Raw genomic sequence first — 22,503 nt, 5'->3', positions numbered from 1 at the left:
ACTATAGATCATAGGAGTGATAAAGTACTCAACATAACAGACAAGTATCATGTGCAGGTTTTCTCCAATCATTAAATCATTATTATTACCATAATTTGTCCCAAATCATGAATCATCCCAATTTATTCCACAATTTAATCTGTGACTTTCCTTAAACAATGTCACTCCACCCATTTTATCACTATGAGTTCAATAGTGGAGGGCTAATGAGCCCATATTCAACTATTCCATAAACACTGCATCCCTTATTTGTTTTTCTCATGTCACTTGTCTGCTTCTGCTGAATCCTCCTCATGCATTATTAAAGAAAAAACAAACATTAGGAGCACACCATCCTGGTGGGCAGGCGTTGGCCATCCACATTCCAGAGGTGCCGTAAAAGGCCATAAAATTAAGCCTGCTGTAAAAAGAATGACACTGGTTTCAACACAGGAAATTTCTCACGTTATTCACATCGTCAAAGTAACCTTCAACATTTTCCCAACAACACAGTGTAACAGCATCACCAACTCATAACCTGTAGTAGAGAAACAAACATCCACCAGTTGTTCTGTTAGAAATCACATCATCAAATCACATGAAGAACTGTAATGCTGTAGAAAAGAGAATGCAAATGTTAGCGCTGCGCAGGTGTGTACACACTTTCTCACAGTAACTTATGTGAGCAACACAAGCCCATGAATAACATACCCCTTGTCACGGAGGAGCAGGGAGGACTCGGCGCAGACTGAAATCTCAGAAAAACAGGTTTATTTACACACTCCAGGTGCACTATATACAGGTGAAGGAGAAGGGGGCCAGGGTTCCCAGGGGTGCAGAGTGGGGTCGGGAAAAGCGTCCAGAGTCTCCAAACCAAACACGAGAAATCTGCATACAGAGAACAAGGGTTAGCACGGAACTTTCACGGACAGAGCTCAAAACTGGCTGAGGCTAAAGTAGCACTGACGAGCGTTATTCAATAGTCCAGCGGCGAGGTGCTCTCAGTCACTGCCTTAAGTAGCGGGAGCAAACAAGGTGAGGAGCCACAGGTGATTGCCTACAGGTGGTGGAGGCCGGGAGCTCACAATGAGCTCCGCCCAGGCAGCGAGCAGAGAGAGAGGAGAGAGAGAAAAGACAAAACATAACATGTAGCCACACAGGGCCAGCCGAGCAGGCACGGGGACCATGACAGTATCCCCCCCTCAACGGGAGCCTCCCGGCGACCCACCAGGCTTACCCGGATACCGACGATGGAAGTCCCGGATCAACTCCTTGGCCAGGACAGCCGACCGGGGCACCCAGGATCGTTCCTCCGGCCCGTAGCCCTCCCAATCCACCAGGTACTGGAAACCCCGTCCCCGGCGCCGAGAGTCCATAATACGAGTGATGGCGTACACCTCCTGACCATCCACAAGCTGGGCGGGCGGAGGGGCCCTAAGAGGGGGGCACAGCGGGCTGGAGAGCACGGGCTTGACCTGAGAGACGTGGAAGACGTTGTGTATGCACATATTGCGCGGCAGCTTCAGGCGAACAGACACCGGGTTGACAACAGAGTCAATTTCAAAAGGCCCAAGGAAGGTGGGCGCCAGTTTCTTAGACTCAGCGCGAATAGGCACAAAGCGAGTGGACAGCCATACCTTCTGACCCGCGGCGTATGCAGGGGCAGGGGTCCGACGGCGATCAGCGAGGGCCTTGTTTCGCTCCTTAGTTCGGAGCAGGGCCGCTCTGGTAGTACGCCAGGCCCGACGGCACCTTCGGAGGTGGTGTTGCAGAGAGGGGACCGCATGCTCGCCTTCAAGAGCAGGAAACAGCGGCGGTTGGTACCCCAGAGAAGCCTCGAACGGCGACATTCCCGTGGCGGACGACGTGAGGCTGTTATGAGCGTACTCAATCCACGGTAACTGGTCGCTCCAGGTGCCTTGATTGTGGGAGACAACACAGCGAAGGGCAGCTTCCAGCTCCTGGTTGGCACGCTCCGTCTGTCCGTTGGTCTGAGGGTGAAAACCAGATGAAAGACTAACCTTTGCGCCCAGGGTCGTGCAGAACTCTTTCCAAACCCGCGAGGTGAACTGAGGGCCTCTGTCGGACACGATGTCGTCAGGGATGCCGTGCAGCCTAAACACATGTGCCGTGAGCAGTTGAGCAGTCTCCAGTGCGGTCGGGAGCTTTATGAGGGCAACAAAATGTGCAGCCTTAGAAAAACGGTCCACAATGGTTAGTATTACTGTGTTACCTGAAGAGGACGGCAGCCCCGTGACGAAGTCCAGGGCGATGTGGGACCAGGGCCGGCCAGGAGTGGGGAGAGGCTGGAGCAACCCGGACCGCGGTTGGTTGGGACGCTTGTTTTGAGCGCACGTGGGACAGGCGGTCACATAGTCTCTAGTGTCTTTTATCAGGGAGGGCCACCAGAAGTAACGTTGCAAGAAGGAGATCGTGCGATGAAGTCCAGGGTGGCAGGAAAAGCGGGCGGTGTGACCCCACTGGAGAACACGTGACCTGACGGACGTGGGAACATAAAGCCGCCCTGGTGGGCCCGTCCCTGGGTCGGGTTCGGTGACTTGCGCCTCGAGGATTTGGGATTCAATCGCCCAAGTGACTGCTCCGAACACGCAGGAGGAGGGGAGGATGGGCTCAGGGTCAGGGTCTTTCTCCGTAACGGTGAACAGCCGGGAAAGGGCGTCAGGTTTTACGTTTCGTGACTGTAGGTGAGAGAAAAGTCAAACCGTGAGAAAAACAGAGCCCACCTGGCCTGCCGGGAGTTGAGACGCTTCGCTGACCGGATGTACTCCAGGTTTTTGTGGTCTGTCCATACAATAAAGGGATGCTCAGCGCCCTCTAGCCAGTGCCTCCATTCCTCTAGTGAGAGTTTCACAGCCAGCAGCTCTCGGTCCCCGATGTCGTAATTCCGCTCCGCTGGTGTGAGGCGGCGAGAGAAGAAGGCACACGGGTGGAGTTTACCTTTAAAGCGCTGAGACAGGACTGCCCCAACCCCCGTCTCCGACGCATCCACCTCCACCACGAACTGTTGGTTGAGGTCAGGCTGTTGAAGGATAGGAGCGGTGGCAAACCTTTCCTTTAGGCAGGCGAACGCCTCCTGGGCTGGCGGGTCCCACTGAAACGACACCTTCGGGGAAGTAAGTCTTGTGAGAGGCAATGCGATCTTACTATAATCTTTAATGAAGTGCCTGTAGAAATTGGCAAAGCCCAAAAAACGCTTGAGCTGCAGGCGATTTGGGGGCTTGGGCCAGTCTAGGACTGTTTGGACCTTTGCCGGGTCAGGCTTCAGATTACCTTGAGCGATGATGTACCCCAAGAACGCCACTGAGTCTACGTGGAAGTCACATTTCTCCGCCTTCACAAAGAGTCTGTTCTCCAACAGGCGCTGGAGAATCTGTCTCACATGGACTTCGTGCTCCTTCACAGTCTTTGAAAAAACAAGAATGTCATCAAGGTAGACAAAAGCACAGCGGTTAATAAAATCCCTGAGGACATCATTGACTAGCGCTTGGAAAACAGCAGGGGCGTTCGTCAGACCGAAGGGCATTACCAAATACTCAAAATGACCAAGATGTGTATTGAATGCCGTCTTCCACTCGTCTCCCTTTCGAATCCTCACTAGGTGGTAAGCGTTTCTCAGATCGAGTTTGGTGAACACTGTAGCCCCTTGAAGTAGTTCAAAGGCAGAGGAGAGAAGGGGCAGCGGGTATTTGTTTTTGATCGTGATTCTGTTGAGGCCACGATAGTCTATACACGGCCGGAGGGTTTTGTCTTTCTTGCTGACAAAAAAAAAAAACCCGCACCCACAGGAGAAGAAGAGGACCGCATAATGCCCGCGGCCAGCGAGTCGGTGATGTATTTCTCCATTGTCTCTCTCTCAGGTTGGGTGAGACTATACAAGCGGCCAGAGGGAAGCGGCGTCCCCGGGAGGAGGTCAATGGCACAGTCGTAGGGCCTGTGGGGGGGGAGCATTTTTGCTTTGTCCTTGCTGAATACTGCTGCCAGGTCGTGATAGACAAAGGGAACAGCGGACAAATCGCACTCCTCTGTGGGCTCAACTGTGGTTAGCCGAGTGACCGGGGGGGTGGCAGTTTTAAGACAGTTCATGTGGCATTCCACACTCCACCCCGTAACACGCTCTTTCTTCCAGTCTATCTGGGGGTTATGTTGCACCAACCAGGGGTAACCTAACACAAGTGGTGCAAACGGTGTCTTGAACACGAAGAAGCTAATCCTTTCAGTATGGTTACCGGAGAGTGTGAGAGACAAGGGTTCAGTAATATGAGTGATGTCTGGCAAACGTTGGCCTGATAAGGCAGACACATGGAGCGGATTAGGCAAAGCTGTGGTAGCAACGTTCAGCTTTGTGGCTAGTGAGATATCAATGAAGCTCTGCTCAGCACCAGAGTCTATTAATGCAGAAAGAGGGTGAATCGCTGTCTGTATCATGAGCTTTGCGGGCAATGTTAAACGTGGATGGGAGTGTTTACCAGACAGGTCGCCCACCAGTACCCTCTCCATTACTGGTGGGCGCGCTCTTTTGCCAGAGCCGGGCAGGTGGAGATAAAGTGACCCTTACGGCCGCAATACAGGCACTCACCAGCGGAGAACCGACGCTGACGTTCCGCGGGTGAAAGGCGGGAGCGTCCTATCTGCATCGGCTGCTCTCCTTCCTCGCCCCTGCTGTACTCACGGGCTCCTCGTGACTCGGGGGAAGGGTCTCTTGTTGCCCGCGGCTCCCGCGGTGCGTGCCTCCGCACGCTCCGGCGCGCACGCAGCCGATCATCCACCTGAATACACAGCGACATAACAGCCTCCAGAGATTGAGGGAGTTCACGCATCATTAATTCGTCCTTTAGGTCGTCATTGATGTTGTTTAGTAACGTGGTCCTTAATGCCTCCTGCCCCCACTTTGTTTGCGCTGCCAGGGTCCAAAAATCAACAGAATAATCAGCCATGCTGCGTTTACCTTGTTTAAGGTTGAGTAAGCGATGACCGGCGGCTTCTGTGCTGGAGCCCTTATCAAGCACAGCCTTAAACTTGGAAAGGAAGTCAGCATACGTAATTACAGGGTTTGCTTGAAGTTGAGCCTGCGCCCAGGTCAAAGCACGGTCACGTAACAGCTGAACGAAATAGGCGATCTTGACCTCATCGCTAGAAAAGACATGTGGCAATTGGCGAAAATGCATAGCGCACTGCATCAAAAACCCCGCGCACTTCCCCAGCTCCCCCGTGAATGCCTCAGGTGTGGGCAACAGCTTATCCAAAGACACAGAGGAGAGAGGTGGTGCAGCAGCGCTTGCAGCAAAGCCTGATGTTACCTGAGGAGATGAGGCAGAGGCTGGGCGCTCCGGGGGGCTCGCCTCGGGGGGGCTCGCCTCTAGTGGTGTTCGTTGGGCGACAGCCAGAGCCAAGGCGGCCACCTCTCCACTGAGCCGGACTAACATCTGCTCGTGCCGGTGTAGTAGCTCCTCCAAGGTAATCGGGGCCGGGGCTGAGGAAGCAGAGTCCGCTGAGTCCATGGTTGGCTGGACTATTCTGTCACGGAGGAGCAGGGAGGACTCGGCGCAGACTGAAATCTCAGAAAAACAGGTTTATTTACACACTCCAGGTGCACTATATACAGGTGAAGGAGAAGGGGGCCAGGGTTCCCAGGGGTGCAGAGTGGGGTCGGGAAAAGCGTCCAGAGTCTCCAAACCAAACACGAGAAATCTGCATACAGAGAACAAGGGTTAGCACGGAACTTTCACGGACAGAGCTCAAAACTGGCTGAGGCTAAAGTAGCACTGACGAGCGTTATTCAATAGTCCAGCGGCGAGGTGCTCTCAGTCACTGCCTTAAGTAGCGGGAGCAAACAAGGTGAGGAGCCACAGGTGATTGCCTACAGGTGGTGGAGGCCGGGAGCTCACAATGAGCTCCGCCCAGGCAGCGAGCAGAGAGAGAGGAGAGAGAGAAAAGACAAAACATAACATGTAGCCACACAGGGCCAGCCGAGCAGGCACGGGGACCATGACACCCCTGGTAGATTCCCAAACATAGAAAATGGCATTTAAAAGGTTAAACCATCACGCAACCTCGAATGTTGCTGTCATCTTTCTGCACCTGTATAAGGAAACACATAAATTCATCTGCACCTTTGTCAGGTGGGGGTTAACTTCGCACAGTCGTGTTACATCAGTAAAGTCTTGACAGCTTTTGTCAGCTTTACCAGTCAGTCAGTTTTTTTTCTTTCACTCATTTATTCATACATTCATTCTTTCTTTCTTTGCTGATAGTGGAATCGATTGTCGCATTACGTTTCCACTCTCAGCAAAATGACGTCATTTCAAAAAGAAAAAAAGGAACTTTAGATCGGGTTACTTCGCTGAATCCTTTTTAGGCAGGGACTCTCATTTTCTAATTGTCCCAAATAAGTGGCTTTCTCCAGAGCCCATTTTAATGTGGAGAACTCACTTGCAACAATTTTCTTGACGACGTGTAGCACTTTTAATTCCCGACGTGCAGATCTGCTTAAAGAAAAGAAATTCACAAACAGAAATCAGTGCACTGTTCAAAAAATAAAATAAAATAAAAAATGACAAATAAAACTGAAAAACAAAAGAAAAAGAAAAAATACAGAAGCCTGGTCTTAGGACTTGTCACAGAATATTCTTTCTCTTATAGGTGAGAAAACACCCATACTTCAGAAAAAAAAAAAAAACAAAAATCTGCTAGTTTCACTCATTTAAACTCTGGCTGCAGGATTCTGTTCACCCCTGCTATCATGTTCCCCAAAATAATACTAATTCAGTCGTCTATGTATCAGTTCTCAACCCACTCAATAAACCAGACAGGATGATGGTAACAGTATTACCTACTTAAAATTGTGTTTGATCTTCATTACGTGTGTGTGTGTCTGTGTGTTAATCGGGTTAATACATTTTCTGTTTTTATGTATCCTTTTATGTACCTTCCCCCCTTTTTCTGAAACAAAACTCCGTTCACTCCAAATTTTGTTTCAGAAACATCTAAATGAAAAACTCTGTCATAGTGAGGCACAACTAAACCCCAAATGCTTGCAGGTTACCATAGGCAACCACACTGTGTTGTTAACCCCTTCTACAAATACCCTCTTTTAATGTGTAACACTTTGTGAATGATTTTGTGTTATCTCTGGTGCATATTATCTGCATGTGTGGTGTCACCTTTCCATTTTTCTAACAGTACACTTGCATACCTCAGTGCTTGTCTTCCTCCCCCTTTTGTGGTGGTCTGGACACTGTGTCAATCCTCCACTTCCAGGCAGTCGCTTGTCTCCCCGGATTCTTTAACCTAATTTGATTCCCCACACTAAAACAGCTGCCTCAGCCCTCTTCTGCTCCTTTTCTTCTCTCCCACTTTTCAGTCCAATGGCAGTCAGTTTTCTTCAGCTTTGTCCCGTGTATCTCTTTGCCCCACTGTCTCTTTCATTGCCATCTCACTCCAAACATGGCACATGTCAAACTCAGACAGTCTTCTCAAAAGTCCTTCACACACAGTGAGGTTGCAGCTTGCTGGAAACGCATCTCCATCCATCCAATCTAGATGGTGGTTCTTCTCTTTCTGATGCCATTTGCCCACAGCGCGGCTGGACCTCTCTGCTCTGGTATTGTCTCTTGGACTTCTGTCCACTGTTGATGTTCATGCTCATGCTTCTGGAACTGCACTCTGTGTCTTAAGGGAGAGATTAGCTTCCTTGGAGCTTGCTTGTTCAGGATGAGGACGGGAAGCTGCAAAACAATTCAGCCAAAATTCTGGCTGGGCGTTTCTATTTTTTTTCTAATGATTTTAACCTATAATTTTCTTCCGACTGCTGCCCGTGGAGAATTGATCCAGGTCCGTTCCCCACCTGTAATCGACAGACTGAGAGACTTTCATTAGTCACTGTGACTGCATATGTTTTCATCACTCCTAAAGCAACACATCTCCACTTATTTTGTTTTGAACTCTACTGACTTTAAACCCCAAAAATGAAATTTTTATTTGGTCTTAACTGCAAACACAAAAATCTTCTTGATGTTGTTGTTAATTATTTTCATCCACAAAACTCCAAATTATGTTTTCTTTTGTGTCCAACAGGGGAAGAAGGTGACCTGTAGTGTCACTGCTTCCCCCAGTTGGAGACAATTTCCCACTCACACTTCCACACTTTTTATTTTCTTTGTTTTCATGATTTTCTTTCTCTCTCTTTTTTTTAACCTATTGTTTTACACCCACACATTAACCTGTTAACTCACTCCTCCAACCTCATCTTCCTTTCACCCCAACAGCTCTCATACAGTCAGCAATCAAATTCTCCATTCATCCTTGAGTACTTGGTCACCTTTAAATGTCACTGTTAATTTTATCAATTTATTTATCATTACTTTAACACTAATCCACTGTTTACAAAAAATCAACTAATCTATTTTGTCTCCCTTTTTGTCATCAAGGAATTCACACACACACACTGACAGGCTGGTCACTAGCCCCCACCTTTTCTTTCTCTCTCACACACGCACATTTTACTCTTCGTTCGTTCCACCTGTGAACCCACCCCACGAGGCTGGCTCACACACACACTTCATACTTCTTGCAGTCCCATTCAAACTTTCTGCGAGACACTTCTGCTGATTCAGGACAACGCCCTAATCAGCACACAGAGCGGGTGCCGTCAGCTCTTATACACCTCAACCTAACTAGGACAATTAGGCTCACGATCTTCAGATTGCACCACATTTGCCTCACAAATTATTCAAACTGCGCCACGGACTGGATACCGCAGTTTCTCTTCCCCATAAAAAACAAAACCAAATTAAACCCCCCAATTGACTTCACAGTTTGCGACAATTCGCGACATGGCCTCCTGCCGCAATTTCTGCACACCACAAACACACACTTTTAGACACAAATTCTTTTTGTTACTTTAATTGACTCCCGTACTTCAGACGAGACGCCGACTCTAACGGCACTTTCACACACACTACACCGTCCTCCTTCTGCATCAGGCACTGGTTCAACTCAGCTTGGAATCTAAGCGGCGAAAGCAACTGATCCTGCTTTTATGCATACTTCAGACTGTGACAGGGACCTCTCCCCTGACTTAGTTATTTAAGGAGCCACGAATCCACAGGTCACCACCCTGGATCTCCTGCCTTCAGGTCCTAGCCCCGCGTCCGAGACTAGGTGGGGTAACCAAACCCGTGACACACACAGCCCTCAGCTGGCGACGAGGCCTTTCAGCCTCGCTTTCTAACTAATTATTAGTACACACGTTTCCTACTTTAACGCACGAGGATGGATCACACACCGCCACTTTTTTCCTAATAACTAAGACGGATCACACACTGTCTCTTTAACATACTGAGTGAATTTACACTGCGATATGTTCAACTTAGCGAACAGATAATTTAGGCTTTAAACAATATGCACGGTTCGAAAATAAACAGGTCGTGCTTACCTTTTAATCATGTGAGCTAGCTCTCTGTTCGCCTCGTTTCACGATCTCAGCTCTGGCAATTCATCCTCTCTGGGCCTCGAGTGAATCCCGGGTTCCACGGCACCAAAACTGTTGCGAAATCAGTTTTACCCCGGTTCTTTTATTCGTCGAAACTTCCAGAGACGGCACCGGAACTCAGTAGTCATTTCACAAAACCTTTATTCATCTTTATTCATCTTCATTTAAGCATGCATCTTCTAGAAGGGAAGACGAGGCCGGTGTCCCTCTCCAAATCTTCACCCCTTTGTTCGTTACAGCCAGCTTTATAGAGGCGTCCCCATCATAAACCCCCCCACGGTGTGCTGCAAACTCTGTGTTTATGTGCACGAGCACATGAATGCCTACATGTGCGCGTTCCCGTGTGTCTATGTGAGTGCTCGTGTGTGACTGTGTACGCATACCTGTGTGTATGTGTGAGTGCACATGAGTGAGTGTGCGTGTGGATGTGTGTGCGTGACAGTTAAAACACTGTGGGTGTAGGTGACTCCCTAGGTCATAAAACCCATCTCCCTTACAGACCACAGTTATCCAGTTACAAATGTTGAGACCCCCACCCAAACATTCTCTGGGAAATTTCCACTCAGCATTAACTCCTCTCTGTTTTACTTTCACAGTTCAAGTGGGGGAAGGGTCTCCTACAATCTACTCCTAAGTTCACGACACAGTGAGGCCTTTATTATATTGAGGGCAGTGTCTCTACAATAGTTCTACATTCTATGTTAACACATTTCTAAACTCTAAAATCAGCTAAACACTCCTACATCTGCAAATTTCTTTATTAAATCATAAGAGTCTTAAATTCATCAAGTCTCTCTGTGCCTGGGTCCTCGTCACAAAACATGACATCACTGTTTTGTACATTTTAACACAGTTTAATCCCCACATTTGTGAAAGAAAAGCAAAACACTTTTTTGAAAAGTCTGTAACAAAACCATCAAATCTGATCAAGGTTATTTAAATGCTGCAAAAGAAGAATGGATTGGAATAAAAAAAAAATACATATCTTTACCTTAATCACTGGGGGGAGAATAATGAATGATGCTCATAGTGAGTAAAAAGTAAACTGAGTGCATTTTTTGGACAGAGATTCACTTTTAATGTGTATGTATAATATAATAAAGATACATAAAAACACTCCCAAAACTGAATAAATTATTACAAATAAATTATTACAAAATATTAAAAAAAGAATATAAAAATGAAGGCAACTTTGCCTGTGGTAGAGTGTATACAATGTATGAAAAAATCTTTACTGCAGATACTAATTTTGTGTTGTAAGATTTATGAGTTTCATGCTTTCATAGTGGTACTTAGGAGAGCTTGACATTTTTCTCAGGTGGTACACACTGTAAAAAGTTTGAAAAACACTGATAAGTGTGTGTGTGCTTTTGGAAAACATTTAAAGCTGCTGTACATAATCTTTGAAACAAGCTTAAAACATTTTTAGAATATAAACAGAGCATCTGCTTCTCTTTACAGCTCCTCACTCCACCAGGGCACCGTTTGGCACTTTCTGATAGTGTGCAAATGTGATGTACGTACTGCGTCATTAATTTCATTAATTTTAATCTCCCCAATCCATTACAATGTTATGTTAAAATGTTGTTAAAGACGGTCAAAAATGTTTCAATCCAGTTTTTTTTGCAGATTCTTTATAGCAGCTTTAATATAGGGAGAACACAACTTCCAGATTGTGTGAGTAAAATCAGGTTTTTTATCTTTGTCAGTTTAACAGTTTGTGTTGTGCCTGTCACTGTTCCCTGTCTGTTTTCTTACCTGGTTCTTCCTGACCTTGTACTTTCTCTTCACGTTCCCTCTTTCCTCTCTCCCTCTTTGGACTGACAATCATACACAAATAGATTGTATTTAATTAAATGAAAAATTACATTAATATGAAAAAAATTCTATTAAGATTGCTAACAAAAAGTCCTCTCTCAGTGTACTTTCAACCAAAAGGCAAATAACCAAACCACATGAACAACCAATAGAAGATATAAACATTGAAACACTGATCCAACATTATTCTTGATTGATGGATCATTTGATTTTACACTTTTACCTGAATGTGGCTCCTTTTTTTTGAAAAAAACTTCCTTATATCCATTATGAACCTGGCTGTCTGTCTGTACACACACACACACACACACACACACACACACACACACACACACACACACACACACACACACACACACACACACACACACACACACACACACACAACAGGAGTTATAAGGTTAATGGGCATCCAGTCAGTTATGGGCATCCAAACACACACATCTACATACACTGACTCTGTCATGGTCCTGGGCCATGTGGGCCCAGTATTCTTAGTTTCTTGTATTTTTGTATTTCGTTCCTTATTTAGGCCATGTTTCCTAAGCTGTGGTGTTCCTTATTTGACTTCCCCTTGTGACTTTTATCCCCTGTGTGCCCCTCTATGTATCTGTGAGCCCTCATCTCCCCTCCTTGTTTCATTCCAGCCCACTATGCCTGTGCTCTCTCTCTCCTCCTGTTTGCACCTGTGTACTTCCTGTTTTACTTTGACAGTCTCCCGTCAGTGTTGTTTACTCTTGCCATGTCTTGTTATGTTTATCTGTGTCAGCTGTGTTCCCATGTGTGGCCACTTCCCCTGATCATCCCTCTTGTGTATTTAGTCTCTGTGTTTCATGTAGTCTGTGTCGCGTCGTCTGTGTTACCACCCCCTGTGTTCCGTATCTCCAGCCATAGCTTTTTCTTAGTTTATGTCCAGTTTAGGTTTTCTGTTTGAACTATTACCCTTATACTGCCCTCGCTCTGGTTTGTTCTGTTATCAGCCATAATAAAAGGCTCGCTTTTGTTTAATCCACTCCTGCATCTTCGCTTGTGTTCGCGTCTGGGCCCAACACACACATTCCCACACGGTCTATCTCCACGGACCGTGACAGTACGACGCGAACATGCCGGACCCAGCGACACAAGAACGGGAGATCATCCGGACAGTGGAGTCGCTATGCGGCAAGTGGTTGCGGCATTCCAGAGAGGAGGAACGGAACGAGTTAGCCCGCCAAGTAGGGGTATGCGTGTCCGTATTCCCTTGGTTATGGGAGGCGCTGCATCCCCTCGTCATTGACTTTCTCGTCTCCTCTCTCCAACTCCGCCCGCAACTGCAGCGGTCCTGTGTGCGTGAGCCGTCGCCAGAGTCATGCGGTAGCTCTGTTTCCCCGCTGCCTCGTGAGCCCGAAGCAGTCAGAGTCGGTACGGTGAGGCTCACCGCCGACACACCCTTGGCTCACGCTCCATCGGCTTCCGCATCCTCGCCACTGCCTGACTGCACTACGCGGATCAAGGAGATGCCAGCGGCTATTGACTTCAGCGAGGAGGAGCGGCAGCAAGTATTACGGGCGTATCGCGAGGACGAGCGCCGTTGGAAGCCCTGGCTCATCCCCGAGGAGGAGTTCTCGCCAACCGCCCCGCCTCGCACCTGCCGCCCGCCCTCGCCGCCTCGATCGGACTACTCGTCTCCTGCTGTCTTTCTGGCATGGATGTGGTTGGAGGACGAGGAGCCGGTCGCTATGGAAAGTCAGGTTTTGTCCAAAGCCGCTTCAAGGAAAAAACGGCATTCTCGCCGCCGTCGCGCACCGCTACGTCCCGCCTCGCCCCCCACGGAGCATCACGAGGATGCTGTGTGGATCCTGGATGTCGATCTCGAGGAGCAGCAGCACGCCGCATACGCGCAGCTAGAGGAAGAGTTCGGGAGGGAGCCGTGGCTCGCCCCTGATCGTGATGAGCGCTCTTTCCGGGGAACACGCCTGGCTCTGGGGGGCCCTCGGAGCTGCCAGGGTCTGCCACCCCTCACCTCCCCAACAGCCAATGCTTCAGCCTCAGTGGCTCCCTCAAGGAAGAGGCGACATCCACGTCGCCGCAGCACCTTGCAGCAGCTGGAGGTTGGTGGAACCCTCGTTTCCTCTCGGACTCCGTTAATAATAGAGGTTAGTGACAATCTTTCACTTCAAAGTCTTCCTGAGTTGCTGGAATGTGACTGTCATGAAGGGTTCGCAGACGCTCCAGAGATAAAGACAATTTCTACATGTGGTGGAGGAGCGATAGCTACCCAGTGCTCCTCAACACCACCCATTCTCTTGCTAAACGACGAAAGTATTGATCACGAACTCATGTTTGGTGTGAAGGGTGGTGATATAACCTCTGGTCATGAGCGGTGTGACTTAAATAATGACACCCTGTCTGTACCCAGTGATCAACCTGACTGTTCCTCAGCTCGTTCATCTCGTGACTCTACTACTTGTTATGAATTGTGTGAGACCAAATTATTAGGTAAACCAGAGGAGAACAATTCAAAGCAGCCTCTGAGTGATGCTCTCACTCCTGTACTCAATAAGCACAATTCACCTGAGTTTTGTGTCCCAAGTCAAGAGGACAGTAATGGCAATGTGGGTTATGTTCTGAACTCTAAGAGTGAATTGTGCCCCCCCAAAGAAGATGGGGGACACATGTCTGAACCACGTAGCTCCAGCACCCCGCAGGGCGCAGTGAATGCTGGGGCTGAGATCTGGGCCTCCGATACTGTCTCTAATGATCATGTTTTACCTTCAGTTTGTGTAAATCTGGAATCATGTTCTTTTGTTTCTTCTAACTCATTTCAGGATGGGGTGTTGGTTGGGAGCACTACTGATTTAGTAAGCTCACAGTCTGCACCACCACTGGCAGCCACAGCTCTATCAGACACTGCGTTAGCTGCACTTCCATTCATAGATGACTCAGAGTCTCTGTCTAAATCAACTTCTGGTGGGGGGCTAGCTGGGGAACGCAGGCCTGAGACTGCCAAATACCAGGCCGAGCTGCATGATTCCTGTCAGTCAGAGCATAATAAGGCTTCAATCCCCTCTGACAGCATCTCTTTTGATTTGTTTGTGAGTAATATGGTCACTGCTAAAGCTACTGGCTCTGTCAAACCACTCACAGAAGAGTGTATTCAGACTCTTGGCGTTAACCTAGTGCCAGCCGTCCCATCAGAAGGAAGTGTAACTGCTGTACGTGTAAGCACAGACTCTAATGAGGTTACAAGTCCACCACATGACTGCAAAATGAATGTGAATGTGTCTTCTTTGACCAGTTGTGCCAACTTAATGGATGTCCAGGAACCTAGCCATGAACTGATTAATCATGTTTCTAGGAACGGTTCAGTTATAAATACAGCTCATGTGGTCGAACTAGCCCCTTTGGTGACTGAAACCCTGTCACAGGTGGAGACTGAAGAAACGTCACGTTGTCTTCCTGTGACAGAGGAAATAAACAGTGCTGAGAGCCTTGGGGGTCCACCTTTCGAACAGGGTTTGTCCATAACAGTTAACTTGCTTGCTAAGAATGGCGAGATTTCCGCTAGAGATGGTTCAGAGACTGTTACTGACTCTGGGCAATATTATGGGGTAGACGCTGCCTGTGTGTTCAAGATTAATCAATGTAATTCTGGTGAGAGTGAGGCAGCCAATCTGAGTTTGTGTTTTTCTGCTTCTGAGATAAAAGAACCAAAGACTGAGAATAAAGACTCTGGCTTTATGTTTGTGAAGGAAAACCAGAATATGAATTTGGACAATGACGGGCAGACCTCTGAAAGGAACACACACCTAGTACTTGGCTGCGACACCACTTTCTCTCAGACTGCCATGGACATTTCTGTTCTGGGTTCTGAACCCGACAGTGACCAAATGACTAATGTTTTCAGGGGCGATCTGGTGGGAAATGAACCATGTGATGTTACATTACATTCCCCAGAGAGTCAGCGGCATCCTTCTTCTGCCAGAGTAACGGCTCAGCCCCCAGTTCAGCTCTCTGTTTTGCCAGGGGTCTCCATAACTGCTCATCCTGCATCCGTAGCTGAATGCCTGGGTGTGCCACTCCGGCACCCTGCAGCAGCCACACCACTTCACGCCACGCCAGCTGGAGGGTCCGAGGGGCCCGTTCAGCCACCCGTCTCCGCTGGAGGGTCCGAGGGGCCCGTTCAGCCACCCGTCTCCGCTGGAGGGTCCGAGGGGCCCGTTCAGCCTCCTGTCTCCGCTGGAGGGTCCGAGGGGCCCGTTCAGCCACCAGCTGCTCCACCGGCAGCCTCGTCCACGTTTGCTGCAGCCGTGTCTTCATCCACGCTAGCTGCGGCCTCCGTGTCTCCGTCCACGTCGCCGCCTGGTCCAGCTCCAGCCTGTGCTTCGCCTGGTCCGGCCTCAGTCTCAGCTCCTGCTTCACCGTCGCCTGGTCCAGCTTCGACTTCGGCTTCAGCCTCGTCCTCGTCTGGCCCGGCTTCAGCCTCGTCCTCGTCTGGCCCGGCTTCAGCCTCGTCCTCGTCTGGCCCGGCCTCAGAGTCCTCGTCCTCATCTGGCCCGGCCTCAGAGTCCTCGTCCTCATCTGGCCCGGCCTCAGAGTCCTCGTCCTCGTCTGGCCCGGCCTCAGAGTCCTCGTCCTCGTCTGGCCCAGCTTCGACTTTGGCTTCTGCTCCTCCTGGTCCAGCTTCAGCCTGTGCTTCGTCTGGTCCTGCCTCGTCTGGTCCTGTGCCCACCGGGCCATGGCCAGCACGCCTAACACTGGAGAGGCCGGCCTCCTGAACTGCTCCGTCGTCTCCTTCGCCGCCGCCGCTGCCTTCCGCGCGGCTGGCCTCCTGAACTGCTCCGTCGTCTCCTTCGCCGCCGCCGCTGCCTTCCGCGCGGCTGGCCTCCTGAACTGTTCCGTCGTCTCCTTCGCCGCCGCCGCTGCCTTGCGCACGGCCGGCCCCCTGAACTGTTTCCACGTCGTCGCCGTTGCCTTGTGCACGGCTGGCCCCCTGAACTGAGCTGTGCTTTCCTTTTTGTTTTCTGTTCCGAGCCCTCCGTCCTGGGCCCCCGCCGCCCGCCCTTGGTCGTTTTCTGTTTGGTTTTTGTTTTCCTGTGTTTGGGCTGTCTGGAGCCAGCCCTTAAGGGGGGGGTGATGTCATGGTCCTGGGCCATGTGGGCCCAGTATTCTTAGTTTCTTGTATTTTTGTATTTCGTTCCTTATTTAGGCCATGTTTCCTAAGTTGTCCTGTTGTGGTGTTCCTTATTTGACTTCCCCTTGTGACTTTTATCCCCTGTGTGCCCCTCTATGTATCTGTGAGCCCTCATCTCCCCTCCTTGTTTCATTCCATGTTTCCCCAGCCCACTATGCCTGTGCTCTCTCTCTCCTCCTGTTTGCACCTGTGTACTTCCTGTTTTACTTTGACAGTCTCCCGTCAGTGTTGTTTACTCCTGCCATGTCTTGTTATGTTTATCTGTGTCAGCTGTGTTCCCATGTGTGGCCACTTCCCCTGATCATCCCTCTTGTGTATTTAGTCTCTGTTTTTCATGTAGTCTGTGTCGCGTCGTCTGTGTTACCACCCCCTGTGTTCCGTATCTCCAGCCATAGCTTTTTCTTAGTTTATGTCCAGTTTAGGTTTTCTGTTTGAACTATTACCCTTATACTGCCCTCGCTCTGGTTTGTTCTGTTATCAGCCATAATAAAAGGCTCGCTTTTGTTTAATCCACTCCTGCATCTTTGCTTGTGTTCGCGTCTAGGTCCAACACACACATTCCCACACGGTCTATCTCCACGGACCGTGACAGACTCAGAATGAAGAGAAACACACATATGAACACATATGCACTCGTTGATTGAGTAAGAAATGACACACACACGCATACAAATCGAAATGCTGACTCAATTCACTGAGAAGTCATACACACACACACACATGCACACGCTTGTGCAATGAAGAGTGATACACACACACGCTGATGCAATGAAGAATGCTTTACTAACAAATGCTTATGCTGATACGCAAAATGTTGCACACAAACATCCAAATACAGAATCTGTTACAACAACAAGAAGCCATTGATTGTTTATTGGTTAAATGAATTTCATGTCACCCAGAGGGCATTTGTGTAGATTTAAGGGACAAGGTCTAAAGCAGTTTGGTTATGAAAACAATGTCTGTGCGTGATGTCTGTTTATGGCTTAAGGTCTCGACTGAATTGTTTACTGTGCTTCACACAGCCTGGTAAGGAGCAGTGGTACAGAGCGAAAATGATGAATTAACGGTGTGAGTTTTATTTCGGAGCGCCACATTTTTGTGTTTGAGATTTAATTGAAGGAGGAACACACTGAAAAAAAAAGAAAAAAAGGGGCCAGCCCTTGGATTTACGTAAGCATCTCGCGTATATTTAACACAATTGCCTCAGGCTTTAAAGATCTGTACGAAATTCTGGTTTCCAGTGTGAGAGAAAAAGTCACAAGATTATTAGAGCTAGGTTAATTGATGATTCTAAATTATCCGTGAATGTAAGTGTAAATGGTTGTTTGTTTCTATGTGATAGACTGGTGACCTGTCCAGGGTGTACCCTGCCTGGTAACCTATCACTTCAGGGTTATTTCCCAGCCCTGCTGCAACCAGGATAAAGATAGGTGGATGGTAGAATTTGTAGACCCATTCAATTTTTATGGTAACCAGGATATAGACTTTGTCGAACCGTATGTAATATGAAGACAACATGTGGTATTTAAGTGACCAAGTAGTATTTGGATAAAAGTTATTGAATAGTGTTGAAATAAAATGACAGAATGGTGAAGGATTAAAATATTCCAGGAGCTCAACTTACTCCATCTGAACATGTTTCAATCGTGTTTTATGAACACAAAATGCACAGGTTTACTGAATATGAAAATGTTGTGTTGATTTAACTCAATTGTTTAAGTTTCTGCCAAAGCAGAATACATTTGTGTGCAACAAGTGTCCACTATTGAATCAAGTAAATCCAACATGTTTTTTCGGTGCAAAAAGGAGTTACGGTACCTGTATTCCTACACAATATTGTCCCGGGAGGGAGAAAAACTTTCTGGTGAAGTTTTGGTTGATTTTTGGGTTTTGCTTAACACTAGGTTTATTTTATTAGTGAGGTTTGGATTGTTTTCTTTCTCTAAGAGAGAGAAAGATGGTTTTATGCTTGGACATGTTTGCAACGTGCCCCAGTATTTGTTACTTTATTAGTATTTTATTGGTTACGTTTGTTTTTGCGTTTGTTACAGTGCACTGAAATAAGAACATCTGAGAGGTGTAATCCACCGATAGTGATATTTTGGTATTTTGTGAGTTCCTGATTTAACAAATCAGCTCTTTAATCCAGGCCTGAGAGATTGAACTTTAAAGCGCTATAAAATATTCTTACTGGAAACAGTCGCAAAGTATTTTTCTCCATGATTATAATGGGTTTGGGAGAAATTCACTTATATGGGACATTGATCACATGAGAAGTCCTGAGCCTAAAAGGATTGCAGCGAGTCAATCCAGTCCAAAACACAAGGAACTGTTTTCCTTTAAAATGATGACATCATCTTGCTGGTGATTGAGGCTCAAATAGGTTGCGCGTGAGACTCCATTATCAGCAATATCTGGTATGAATGTGTGTGAATGTATGCATGTAACTGGACTGTGATGGACTGACGACTAAAAGTTTTAACTGACTTGATACTGAGACAAAAACGGTACTGACTTTAGGATTAGTAAATGTCCACAAACAATTCACCCAGCCTGTAAAAGAAGGGTGGATGTTTTGTCTTGCTTTTCTTTGTTTTGTTTTTGCAGGAACAGAAGGATGACAGAGACTAAAGGGGGAGACTGTAGCTTCACATGAGTGTGAACTGCAGACTTAACCCTTTGGTTGCTAATTTTGAGTTACTGATGTTTGCATTAAGAAAATTGTGTTTTATTTAGTGCTGTCAAAATTATCGCTTAATTGTTAAGATCAACGCGAAATGTTTAACGCATTAAAAAAATTTAACGCTGATTTTTTTTTTTTATTAATTTCCTTTAATCTAAGACCTTTAAATTCATGAGCACCTCTGGAGGAGGGGGCAACAGTGTGCTATGCTGGCGTTTGGCCTGACAGAAATGATTAGAAGAAGAAGTGACACCATGCTACTATCTAGCTAACACTAGCTAACACACGCAAGCATGGACGAGGGCGGACTTTTGGGTGGAAAGTTTCTCTTTAAGAAGTTGCCTGATGGCTTGTTGGACAAAACGAGAGTAAGATGCACAATTTGCAAGGCTGAATTCAAGTACCACAGAAGCAGTTCATCACTGGCGTATCACCTGAGAGCAAAACACCCAACTGAATCCACCTCTACGGGACCTCGCCAGTCTACGCTTCAGGAGTATGGTGCTTGTGGACGAATAACAAAAAATGTGAGAGAAAAATTAACCAATTCCTTGGTTGTTTGGATAGCTAAAAACTGCCGACCAGTTAGCATAGTAGAAGATGATGGACTGAGAGAAGTCATTCACGCTGCATCAGGAGATGAGTGTTACAATCTGCCCTCGAGAGGAACCATTGTGTCGAGACTGCACACTTTGTATGGGGACCAGAGGGCTCAGCAGTCCAGCAAGCTTGTGCAAGTAAGGAATGTCGCTCTCACCGGAGACCACTGGACTTCGGTGAACAACGATAATTACTTGGCGCATTTTATTGATAACGACTGGACTATGCAATCGCTTGCACTAACATTGAGTAAAACTGAAGAGAGACACTATGCTGAGGCGTATGCTGACCATTTTCTGAATGTTGCAAACGAATGGAAAATCAAGGACAAGGTAACCACGCTTGGCACCGACAGTGCTCGTAACATGGTTGCAGCCGCCAGACTACTTCCATTTGAACACATGCCCTGCATGGCCCACATTCTGCAAAGAACGGTCACAGTTTCTCTTAATGACAGCGCATTTGAAAGGGCTCTGGCCAAATGTCGCAAGATTGTTGGACATTTTAAGCATAGTCCAGCAAACGCTCAGGAATTAAAGGCACAGCAAGCTGCACATGGACATCAAACAGAACCGCTTGTTCAGGACATTCCAACAAGATGGAACTCCACCCTAGAGATGATCAAGCGGATCCAGAGAAACAAATCTGGGCTGACCAAAATCAAATCAAATCACTTTTATTGTCACATCACATGTGCAGGTACATTGGTACAGCACATGTGAGTGACTCAACAAAACAGCAAGGTGACCATGTTGACTGACCAGGAACTTGACAGACTGCAAAAGCTGGAGGAACTACTGGAACCTTGCAGGTAAATCATTTTGTTTCTCATGATTGTGTGTCTATCTTTGCATTCTAGCTTTGTTTTCAAGTATGTTCTCCACCTCCACCTCTCTGTGTATTTTCATATGTGGCATTTATGTTTGTCTGTGTGATTAATAGAAAAATACAGACTTGATCTTTCTATTGCAGATATGTTACCGAACTGCTGGGGGGAGAGCGGTATGTCTCCTGTTCCATGGTGTTGCCAGCCTTGTGTCATTTGTTCAGGATTATGGAGCCCTCAGATGATGACCCAGTCTACGTTTTGAGGTTTAAGAAGATTTTTACCACAGACCTAGCTCAGCGGAGGGACAGCAGCAATCTCACATGGCTAAAGATCGCTACTGCCCTTGATCCCAGGTTTAAAGACCTTAAATGCCTTTCCAAAGATGAAAGAAGAGAGGAGTGGGCATCAGTACATGACCTTGTGATGTCAGAGACGGATGCACACCAACCATCTGCTCAGACAACAGAGGAACCCTCACCAAAGAAGAGCAAGATGTCCATCTGCTTGCTGGGTTCTCCTGATTCAGATACAGAGGAAGAGGAAGATGCTATAGACTGCTGTCTGAATCTGTACAAAGCAGAGCCCAAAATTGACATAGGAGAGTGTCCACTACAGTGGTGGTTAAAGAGAGAAGGAGCACATGCCAGGCTGGCACCTATTGCACGCAAGTACCTGTCAACCCCTGCAACCACAGTGCCTTGTGAGAGATTATTCTCACTCTCAGGTCACATCATTCAAAAGAAGCATGCTTCTTTGTCATCAGACAATGTAAACAGAATAGTCTGCCTCAGTAACTGGCTGAGTGCAAAGAAGGACTAAGCCAGATTGCTCCTTTGAAGTGAAAAATGTTCAACATTCTGGGTTTTCAGCCGTGTCTTTTTGTGTTTTAAATACTGAGTTTTGTGCACCCTTTATTGTTATGATATTCACTTTAACCTGTAGGCCTGGGTTCAGTCACTGTTGATGGCCTTAAAGGTTTTTTGTAAGTTTTCACTGTGTTAAAGATTGATGAAAACTATTAAAATTCTCTTTGAATTTCAGCATACATTCTTTGTGTTTATTCTGTATTTACTTCATTGTGTTGCATAAATGTCTGTTACAATCTTAAAATATAAAGAATAAAAAAATGTAATTGGAGCCAGGCTATTAATAAAGTAATTGCAATTAATCGCAATTAATAACAGAAAATTGTGAGATTAGTTATTTTTTTTTAATCTATTGACAGCACTAGTTTTATTAGCTGTGTTTCGATTAATGTATCACATTATATTGTTGGGAATGTTAAATGCTAAAGTGAAGAAAAGGTTTGATTTCACTCATGACTGAACATGTTATTATTAACCATAGCAGGCCACTGTAAAGAGTCAATTAACTTTTATAGAGGAAAAAAAAAGCCAAAAAACTCTATTAATATCTATGGATAACAGGGAAATGGTAGGCTTGTCACATTCAAAATGGAGATTTGTAATAATAAACACTGGTCCCCGTCTTTTAGGTGCCTTCTTGAAATAGTCAGCAATTTAAAAAGTAGAATAAAACCGACATGGCCATGTGCTGACATGTGGTGCTGCACAAGAACAAGAGCAAAATAAAGAAAGAAAACTTATTATGCTTAGCTTTGATAAATTCAGATTAAAATGTACCATTACGGTCCGGTAATGGCGGCTGGCTGAAAGGACGTGCCCACTTCTGCTCCGCTATCTTTCTGTAAAATCCTGAATAATACTCGTTTGTTAGACATTGAACGACACCTAGGACAGCTGTGATGCCTCTCTCGCAAAGGAAACCCGGGAAAAACATTGGTAGACCGACTCAATCGAAATTATCTGACTTCACTTCTAAGTTGAACTCTGAGGCTAGCTGTGAAGCTAGCGTTAGCCGTGAAGATAGCGAGACTAATATTAACG

The 22,503-nt window shown here is 46.9% G+C and overlaps 1 protein-coding gene and 2 long non-coding RNA genes across 3 annotated transcripts; 1 reads left to right on the top strand and 2 right to left on the bottom strand.

The window, feature by feature from the left end:
- Window positions 1-733: 733 nt before the first annotated feature.
- Window positions 734-1,088, bottom strand: LOC113029907 (uncharacterized). The gene is made up of 2 exons (XR_003273514.2): window positions 947-1,088; window positions 734-867 (listed from the first exon to the last, which is right to left on the bottom strand). It is a non-coding gene; the product is annotated as an uncharacterized LOC113029907 (long non-coding RNA).
- Window positions 1,089-5,554: 4,466 nt separating this feature from the next.
- On the bottom strand, window positions 5,555-5,908 carry LOC145428606 (uncharacterized). Its single transcript, XR_013908905.1, has 2 exons — window positions 5,768-5,908; window positions 5,555-5,688 (listed from the first exon to the last, which is right to left on the bottom strand). It is a non-coding gene; the product is annotated as an uncharacterized LOC145428606 (long non-coding RNA).
- Window positions 5,909-18,886: 12,978 nt separating this feature from the next.
- Window positions 18,887-21,614, top strand: LOC145428480 (E3 SUMO-protein ligase ZBED1-like). The gene is made up of 3 exons (XM_080300688.1): window positions 18,887-20,448; window positions 20,491-20,578; window positions 20,740-21,614. The coding sequence occupies exons 1-3, from the start codon at window positions 19,461-19,463 to the stop codon at window positions 21,413-21,415; spliced, it is 1,752 nt and encodes a 583-aa protein (XP_080156814.1). The 5' UTR covers window positions 18,887-19,460; the 3' UTR covers window positions 21,416-21,614.
- Window positions 21,615-22,503: the final 889 nt, after the last annotated feature.

Source organism: Astatotilapia calliptera, chromosome 4 (genome assembly GCF_964374335.1).
Source record: "Astatotilapia calliptera chromosome 4, fAstCal68.1, whole genome shotgun sequence".
In the NCBI taxonomy this organism is placed as follows: domain Eukaryota; kingdom Metazoa; phylum Chordata; class Actinopteri; order Cichliformes; family Cichlidae; genus Astatotilapia; species Astatotilapia calliptera.
Note: the sequence above shows the minus strand (reverse complement) of the source record. Positions and strands in the feature narration are given on the sequence as shown.

Coding starts and splice junctions, on each gene's coding strand:
- LOC145428480 (XM_080300688.1), top strand. CDS start 19,461: ATGGACGAGGGCGGACTTTTGGGTGGAAAGTTTCTCTTTAAGAAGTTG. Junction 20,449..20,490: donor CAAATCAAATCACTTTTATT/GTCACATCACAT, acceptor AGCACATGTGAG/TGACTCAACAAAACAGCAAG. Junction 20,579..20,739: donor GAACTACTGGAACCTTGCAG/GTAAATCATTTT, acceptor TTTCTATTGCAG/ATATGTTACCGAACTGCTGG.